The following is a 10,056-nucleotide window of genomic DNA, read 5'->3' as shown; positions in this document are numbered from 1 at the left end:
TTTCTTGATTTTTCATTTCTTTCCATTTTAAGTACAAGCATTTATGACAAAAATTCAATGTAAGTAAGCTAACTCTTGGGGCACTCAATGTTGTCAAAGGAAATAAGTAATCTGTAGCAACCTGATCAAAAGATACATTGTACTATGCATGGTTAATAAATATGTGGTTACACTAACACTGCCATACCTCACATTCATTGACCAGTTGAAGGCTTTCCTTTGACACCCTAGTTTGATGCAGATGAAGTATGTTAGTTATTCCAGCAGTGTAGAGAGAAAATATAACAAACATAAACATTGAATTTAGACAAGAATGTAGCATGGCTGTAATTGTATATCACTAAGGTAAGTATTAGCAGTGAGTTCAGACAAGTTAGTATGCTTGTAAATGTGTATCAGGGCTTCATTCTCATCTTGTCCAGTTCATTATAGTTCAATGTACCATAACAGGGGTTTGAGATCAGCTGTCCATGAGGATATCATCATCATTTAATGTCTAGTCCCCATTCTGGTGTGAGTTGAACAGTTTAAGATGGAGCTGTCCAAACTACAACTGTCTGTTGTGGCATGGTTTCTACAGCTGGATGCCCTTCTTAATACCAACCACTTAACAGTGTGTGCTGGGTGCTTTTTACAGTCACTGTTACAGGTGCTCTTATGTAGCACTGGCATGAGTGCTTTTTAAGTGGCACCAGCCAATGACCTAGTTCTCATCTGTTGAAAACTTGGAGAGGAAATTCCAAATGTGGAAGCAAAGTCTCAAATCTAGAGGCTATGAAGTAAATCTAGCAATAATGAAAGTTTTAGTTTGCACAAAAGATGGGATTCTTCTGCCAATTGGGAGGTGGCCACCTCAGATGAATAGAAAAAGAGTATGCGGAAACTTTCGTATTATATGTAAAGTATAGGTGCATAAATTGTAGTGATATCACAAGCAAACTGACAGAGAGAGACTTTCTTTTATCTAGGTAGTCTACTTAGTAGTGGAAGTAGGTGTTCTGAAAGTATAATAGCCAGTATAAGAACAGAGGAAAAAGTTCAGAGTGCTATTACAACTGGCAACAAAAAAATTCTGTCATCAAGTTTAGGGTGGATTGCATGACACTTATGTACTAAATGTGATATTGCATGATAGCAAAACATAGGTATTGATTATAGAGGATATGAAAAGAATGGAGATCAAAATGCTCTGCTGGGTGCATAATGTTAGTGTGCATGAATGAGTTGTATACAATCGGCCTTTCACTTTGAGAGAAAGGCCTCTTGTTACCAATAGAGGTAATAACTCTCTGAACTTTTTCCAGCTGCTTCTTATTCAAGAGACTGCTTTCAGAGCATCCTTCGCCACTGCCAATTAGGTTACATAGGAAATAGGAGCTATCTGCTACCTGTTGTGATCCTTCTGGGCATTTGAGAAAATCTATTTCCCATGTGTCCACAAGGTCTCATTTCTCTGATACGCTTCATGCCTCTGGTCCTCAATCAGTAGAACGTTGGTAACCCTCTTACTTTTTACTTCTCTTCCTAACCTGTTGTGTCTCTTCTAATTACTTGATATAATTCTCTGTTGCCGCCATTCTTCTAATCTTTTGCAAGCCTTTCTCTTTGTTTTTATGGCTGTCAACCTCACTGTTCCACCACTACATCATCCTTGGTCTTCAATAAACTTCACACCATCCACAGACATGATCTGTAGCCCTCAGTAGATTGTTTCATAGAAACATCCAGTCGTCTTCTATGTTATACAGGATTTGTCCATCTGCAGAAAGCCTTTGATAAACTTATTTGCATTGCGATCGTGTGGTTACAAAGGAAATTAATGGTTTGTGAGGGTTGTACAAGCTATTCATGAAGGAGCAGTCAGCAAAGGTGAGAATCAGCAGTGAGTTCAGTGATAAATTTAGTGTGATGGTAGGGGTACATCAAGTCTCAGTTTCCAGCTCCCTCCTATTTATGATAGTTCTTGAAGTACTAACAGAAGAATTTAAGACTTGCTACCCTTGGGAACTCATGTATGCTGACAACTTAGCTCTTGTAGCTGAATTAGTAGAATTGAAGTTGATACTTCAGAAACGGAAGCACAATTTGGAATTCGAAGGCTTTATGGTAAACTTTGCAAAAACAAAAGTTTTAGTAAGTTGATAGGACAGATATTAGAAAAATAGGTGCAGATGTGGTTGTGTGGTAAGAAACTTGCTTTCTAACCACACGGTTCTGGATTCAGTTCCACTGGGTGGCACCTTGGGCAAGTGTCTTTTACTATAATCTTGGGTTAACCAAAGCCTTTTGAGTGGATTTGGTAGACGGAAACTGAAAGAAGCCTGTTGTATATATATATATGTGTATGTGTCTTTGTGTCTGTCCCCCATCACTGCTTGACAACTGATGCTGGTGTGTTTATGTCCCTGTAACTTAGTGGTTCAGCAAAAGAGACTAATAGATTAAGTACTAGGCTTCGCAAAAAAATTAAGTACTGGGATCAATTCATTTGACTAAAAATTCTTCAAGGTGTTGCCACAGCATGGCCACAGTCTGATGACTGAAACATAGAAGGTAGATGTGTAACTACAATGCATTACGGAAAATATTTTTCACATAATAAACAACAAAATTAAATTAGAGTTTACAAATTATTTCACAATTTTAATGAGACAATTTATTGACACATATCAAAGCGATTATTAGAAAAATAAATAACATTGACATTTTACATAGATAGGTGAGGAGTATTTTACTGAATCACAATAGTTTCAAATAGCAATTCTGACATCTGTGAATATAAGAACAATGCCTGATTTAAGTAGACAAAAATATCAAAACAAAGGTAGCACCAACTCGCACTGTGATTCTTTCCAGTATATATTAATAACAAATTTACATTGAAAATAAAAATAAATAAAGTTTTAATGAAATAACAATAATGATGGGGAGTTACTTTTAGAAAATGAAATTAAAAACCATGATACATGCATCTAAAATACTCAAAGGTGTTTAAATAACTAAATGAAACTCAGATAATCTATAAATAAATCTGAGCCATTCTCAGGATGATCCAAGCTTATATTGATCTGTTACAAGTTTTATTTCTAATAGTTATCAGAACAAGCTACTAGGGAGAAAGTTAAGTGTAAATTTTAACACAAAGCATTCTAATTTAAATATTTAACATTTTCTCACTTGACAACTGCTTTACCTATAGCATTTAGTTGCTTACAAAGAAATTTAGTGCTATAGAAGAAATTACTCTTATCTCCAAAATAAAAATGAGGTTCTATTGAAACAACTGAAAAGAACATTTCCATACCAAAACTCAATCATAATTTAACAATATCTGAAGTTACTAATTCAGGTAATTGTCTTAATTCATCTGAACTTTCTGCATCCTATTTATAAATCATATTTATCATAATTACTTTGAAACCTTTAGGTTTCATTGCTCACACTTTTCTGTACCTCTTGCATTATATAAAATGTGCTTGCTGCCTGAACTAGAGATCCTTGGTATGGGAAACAACTGAAACTTTAAATATTTATTCACTTTCTTCATTGATCAGGTTAAAATATTTTTAGATATAGCTTAATGATTCTATAAAGATTAAAGGTAAAGTTAACTCAAAGAACAAAAAGTCACAAAACTAAATACTCTGTTATAGCAAGATCCACTGCACTTCATAAGAAATAATTTCTAATGATATGATAATGAGAGTTTTCTATCATAGGCACAAGGACTGAAATTTTGAGAGGAAGGTTTAATCAAATGCACAGAACCCAATACTTGACTGATACAGGACTCTATCAAAACACTTTTTGTTCGCTGTTCTATTGATTTTGTCAATCCAATGCCCTAAGAATGATAATAATAATAATTTGAAAAGAAATTCATTTATTTAGAAGTGATACATCTATTTTGAATACATAATTCAGTGCTAAGAGTATAGTCTAAAATATATCAGAAACACATACATATGAAGACTGCATGAAATACAGAAATTTCATCTAGTTCACATTTAAATCATTGTATACTCTAAAGGAATTCTGACATTGGAGAAGTTTGTGCATGGGTCTGCCTGATTCACTACATAAAATAAAAAAAGACTCCTGTATATGTGTGCACATACACACCATCATCCTTATTTTTTATGGCCATTCTTCACTGGTGAAATGTGCTTTGAACACACAATCAATTAAATATGTTATTTAAAAAGTATGCAGGTACCTTTGTTACATTGTGATTTTTCCCCACTACTGAAGAATGTTTAGAATGGTTGGCAATGTTCTTTAGATTGTGTTAGCCATCACAGGTAAAACAATGCTGGAATATTACCTTCATGTGAGTTAATCTTCAGCATTTCAATACCAGAATGCAAGGTCTAAATACTGTATTTGCTTAGGTGTGTTAAGATAATCAAAAAATGCATAATCTGGCAGATCAGAAAAACAATTCCATTTAATTATAATTACCAGAAGTTGAGGGGACTATCAGTGATGAAGTACACGACAGCTAGAGAAAACAAAGTAAACATGAAAAAAGAGGTATACTAAGTATGTGGTGGTATGTGGCTTAGTGGTTGGGGTGTTGCACTCATGATCATAAGATTGTGGTTTCAATTCCTGCACTGTGTTCATAAGCAAAACACTTCATTTCACATAGCTCCAGTCCACTCAGCTGGCAAAATTGAGTAACCTTGTGACAGACTGGTGTCCAGTAGGGAAATATATATGCCACAGAAACTAACTTAATGAACCTATGGTTTGAGACGGACCACTGATCCTTCTCTTTCTTTTTTTTATATAAAGTGACTATGAGGAGAGCAAGGGTTAAGTTTGAGTGGTTAGAAAATGAACCAGTATATAAGCAGCAAAAGTAAGAAAGTATTCTATTTGTGGCCACCTTCAAACTCATTTTAAATTTGTATTCATTTCATTATTTGACTTAAGTTTACAATGCTACGTTTACTTACGGATGATAATAGTGAGTCTCAAAGCAACAATAGCTTGTCTCCAGCTACAAGCACTGTTATTTCAAAAGGTCTGAAACAAGCAACTGAAGGACACACAAGAAATTTTCACTTGAAACTTATATACATGTACTGTCTGCTACTGAATGAGATATGAAATCTATTACTGCTACACACATGGTGTTAAGAAAACAACAGCATATAATTGGCTTTGCAGAGATTGTGCATCACGTTTGTCCATGACAAAGAATACAGAACATGAATATAGTGAGTCACTAGTTAAATGGTTAAACAAATGGTCACAATGTTGAAGAATCTTTGTGAAGTTTTACATTCACCATAAGGATTGATAAAAGAAATTATTTTACTGATGTAAATGCATTTCACAGTCAGAGTGACTGTTTTGTATTTCCAAAACAGTTGGTTCCCATACACTTATGAAAGATGTTTTGATACTCAGCCAAAAGTGCTGCCAGAGAAAATTAAATTCTAATCTACAACTCATTAAATTAATGTATCAGAAGTATTGTTTAATGGCATAACTTAATCAGAAAAAAAACTAACTTGCTTCAAGGTTAGTTTAATTTGTTTTGCGATTATTTTAATTTGATTCAAAATTATTCTAATTTGTACTTGAAAAGGCATAAAGTTTGTTTCACTCTTCAGCAATACTGCACTCACAGAAATATAGACAACTATCACAAGCCAAAAAGCAGCATACAAATATTGGTAAACCGCACAGAATATTACTCTTGGCATGAGAAAGTAAAAATTAATTTTTTTTTTTCTTCAGAGTTTAGAAATTTGCATGAGAAAAGTATTTAGTCAATCATTTATGCAAATGTTTAAATTTATAAAACCTAAATTTTGCTAGCATAGAAAAAATGCATGTAAAAAATATTTGATTTTGAAAAAACGCTGACATAACACAAAAAAAAAAAATTCAATATTTTGTTACTGTTAATACAGTTTACATAGTAACTTATGGCGAGTAAAATATTATGATTTTAAATCTTATATACAAAGTAATTAAATATGAAAAAACTGTTTTGTGGTTATTATGTAATTTATTCATAAGCAGTTATTACATAAGAAATGAAAGTTTTTCACATTTATCATAACTTTCTATTCAGTTTTTAAATTAACAGAAAGTATTTTTTATTTATTATTTATTCACATTTACAGAAATATTTTAAATACTTCTGCTTGCTTTCTTTATTCCTAATTCAAGAAGAAAAAAATGCTTCATTTTTTAAACAGAAAATATAGATTAACACAGAAAAGTAAATTTAATATCTAAATTTGCAATTTTCCATCAAGTTCTATTTTCTTTTACTTCTATTATTATGAGTGGGGACATACTATACTAAAAGTAACAAAAAGATATGAAAACAAACCTATTATTTAAAATAGTAGGTTATATTTTATGAAATTATGAAATATCTCAAGAAAAATGGTGCAATATTTTGAAATTATTAGAAAAACATCAGTAATAAAATTCCAGTTATATAAAATGTTCACAATGGAGAAATATAATACATTTTTAGTTGCTATCTTCATTATTCTTGTTAACAAGAATAATGAAGATAGTAAAACACCTTTTTTGTTATCAAAATCTTTAAAAGCAATATCAATGGCTGGCATAGATTTGCATTCAATTTTGCCAAATAATGGTGTATTCTGCAAACATATCACATATGTTTTATCAAGTAGCTTCCAATAATTCAAAACATTAAATAGTACACAGGAAAAGAAAAAGTTCTTTCAGAAAATAAGAACCGTACCAGAGCAAGTTACTAAGCATTTTTATAACAATTCAAAAACTTAATGACTTTTAAACATAAAATGTTATTTCCAATGCAAGATTCAGTATGATTTAAATGATATTGATGATGTTAAACAATTTTGTATCTGTTGGAATTGTATTTGAAGGAACCCAGAATTACCCTAAGGAGAGAGAGATTTCATTTCCTTTTTTTACATGCACATAGACAAACATATTAGTCACAAATAGTTAAGATAAAAAAAGATTGCTTAAAAGCACATTAATAGTTAGAAAACTATTAAAATTCATCACACAGTTGATAAAAAGAGAAACAATATATTTAAAATATCTGGCCATTGGTCTGCACACATAAATGCTGAGATAAATGGTTTGAACAGGAAAATGTTTTTCCACAGTGCTGGCAACCTGCTTTCTCTTCTGCATGTACCCGAGAATGTTCCCTAAGTCCACGAGAACGAGTGAAGCACTTGCCACAGCATTCACATTTGTATGGTTTCTCAGCTGTGTGTATTCTAATATGTTCTTTGAGGCTGCTAGATCTGAGAAATGCTTTCTGGCAATGCTGACACTTGAAAAGTTTTTCGTCTGTATGAATGCGAGTATGTCGTGTTAAATCCCAAGAGTTCAAAAAAGCTTTATTGCAATGCATACATGAATAAGGTTTGATTCCAGCATGCATACGCAAGTGAGATGCAAGCCGACTGGGTCGTGTGAAAGATTTAACACAATAGACACATTTGAATGTTTTTACTGTTGTGTGAATTTTTAAATGTTCTTTTAAACTACTTGGTCGTGTAAAAGCTTTAGTACAAAAAGTACAGATATGTTTTTTTTCACCGGTGTGTATTTTTACATGCCGTGAAAGTTCCCAGGAATTAAAAAATGCTTTCACACAGTGATCACATTTAAAAGTTTTAATGCCAGAGTGTATTTTCAGATGTGCATTTAAATGGCTTGTGCGTGAGAAAGCTTTTGTGCAAAGTTCACAGGAATATGGTTTTTCTTTTGTGTGCACAGCCATATGTTCTGTAAGACTGGTAGACCGTAAAAAAGATTTATCACAAAGTTCACAACGAAATTTTTTCTCTCCTGTGTGTATTTTCATGTGTCGGGTAAGATCCCAAGAGTTGTAGAATGCTTTCTCACACATAGTACATTTGTGAGATTTTTCTCCAGAGTGAGTTTTGACATGCCGTAGTAAATGGGCTGAACAAGAATAAGACTTCTCACAGAAGTTGCACTTGAATGGCTTTTCTATTTGATGCATATTTGAATTTTTCATATGATCAACCCTACCAATGTATTTATTCATAATAAATAAATTATGTAAACTTCTTTAAAATTTCACTAATAGAAAATAATCATCTAGTTTCATTTGAGTTTAACTACATAAGCCTTAAGATTTTCCAAATGTGAATAAAAATAAACAAGAATAATTCCCCTGATATGATATTCAGTTGGTCATTTCCAAGTCAGATAAAGACAATATAGCAATAAATTTTCAAATCTGAAAAACCAAAAATAGAAAAAGAAAATCAAATCAGAAATCAAATATAAATAACAAAAGCAAATAAGTTATAAGCTTCAAAACCTTTCTTTATAAATAATATATAGAAATAGTGTTACACTTGAGGATGGTCATATTTTGTCAATTAAACACACACACTATATATTTGGTCTTCATTTCAGTTTTATTATTATTATTTTAGTTTCTTTGTCAAAGCTCTTTCATCACACATCTTGTGGCCTCTTCAGTGGCTCTCTATTCCACATGTCTCTTCTTGTTCTGCTTATGCTATTCCTACAATCCATTTCCTAAATGGAATAAGCAGAACAAGAGGAGTCACATAGGATAGAGAGTCACAGAAGAGGTCGCGGGATGTGTGACAAAAATAACAACAATATATAAAGCGCACGTGTTTAATCGGTAAAATATGACCATCCCTAAATATAATAATATCTGTTTCAACACACGATTTCAGATCAAGAATCTTGCAAAACAAATACATAAACATACAAATGTATATAAAGATTTCTTGAAAAAAATTACTCTAGTTTCAGTTCTTACTCAACTGGAGAGTTTGTAAGGTCTTGAAAATTAAATTACTAAAACCATTCATACAGAATATACAAAACAGCAAAATGATTTCTATGGAAGTAAGGTGTTAATGCTACAGATATCTCTACCTTAATGCGGTGAGCTGGCAGAAACGTTAGCACGCTGGGCGAAATGCTTAGCAGTATTTTATCTGTCGTTACGTTCTGAGTTCAAATTCCGCTGAGGTTGTCTTTGCCTTTCATCCTTTCGGGGTCGATAAATAAAGTACCAGTTACACTCTGGGGTCGATGTAATTGACTTAATCCCTTTGTCTGTCCTTGTTTGTCCCCTCTGTGTTTAGCCCCTTGTGGGCAATAAAGAAATAAAATATCTCTACCTTTTCCCCCAGAGCTACATCCTATGACTGCCATATCTTATTCTTAACATGGCTTCATATCACCATTGATTCTCCTCTCCTATCTTTGTTTGCTGCTCACTATCTCCATCCCTACATACCTCTGACCTCCATCTCTACGTCTTCCCACCCAACACTCCTCCTTTAGCTATCTACCCATTCCCTACACACACACATCATCTCCCTTTTTCTGAACTATCTACAGCAGTGGTTCTCAACCAGGGTCCATATGATCCCTGGAGGTCTGTGCAAGCAAAATAGTAAACTGGGCGTCCACAGCAGGACTTCAGAAGTCCATGAAAAACTTTTGCTTTAGACTTATTTATTGCAAGAAACAACTAGATTCCTTTCACTAACACTTAACAAAGTTCAACATAATAGTATGTAAAACTAGCAGAGTAGCATCAACCACAAGGCTTACACTGAAGCACTAAAGTAGTATCATCCTCATCGTTAACGTCTGCTTTCCATGCTAGCATGGGTTGGACGATTTGACTGAGGACTAGTGGACCAGGTGGCTACACCAGGCTCCAATCTGATCTTTTTTCAAATAAATATGTCCTTGTATATTGACCACATAGGCACAAGTGTGGCTGTGTGGTAAGAAGTTTGCTTCCCAACCACATGGTTCCAGGTTCAGTATCACTGCATGGCACTATGGGCAAATGTTTTCAACTATAACCTCAGGCTGACCAAAGCATTCTCAATAGATTTGGTAAACAAAAACTGAAAGAAGTTTGTTATATATATATATATATATATATATATATATATGTGTGTGTGTGTGTGTGTGTGTCTTGGTGTCATTGTGTGTCCTCCATCACCACTTGACAACTGGTGTTGGTGTGTTTATGTCCTT

At 33.3% G+C, this 10,056-nt stretch overlaps 1 protein-coding gene across 3 annotated transcripts in view; it reads right to left on the bottom strand.

Annotated features, from left to right (window-relative positions):
* Positions 1-2,616: 2,616 nt before the first annotated feature.
* Positions 2,617-10,056, bottom strand: part of LOC106873481 (zinc finger protein 85) — a 26,571-nt gene continuing 19,131 nt past the window's right edge. For all 3 annotated transcript variants that reach the window (XM_014920881.2, XM_014920873.2, XM_014920869.2), the window contains one exon: positions 2,617-8,251. In XM_014920881.2, the coding sequence (XP_014776367.1) occupies positions 7,064-8,056 (993 nt within the window). In that variant the 5' untranslated portion in view covers positions 8,057-8,251 and the 3' untranslated portion in view covers positions 2,617-7,063. The remainder of the gene's footprint in view (positions 8,252-10,056) is intronic.

Source organism: Octopus bimaculoides, chromosome 6 (genome assembly GCF_001194135.2).
Source record: "Octopus bimaculoides isolate UCB-OBI-ISO-001 chromosome 6, ASM119413v2, whole genome shotgun sequence".
In the NCBI taxonomy this organism is placed as follows: Eukaryota; Metazoa; Mollusca; class Cephalopoda; order Octopoda; family Octopodidae; genus Octopus; species Octopus bimaculoides.
The sequence above is the reverse complement of the archived record's forward strand: the minus strand, read 5'-3'. Positions and strand labels throughout refer to the sequence as shown.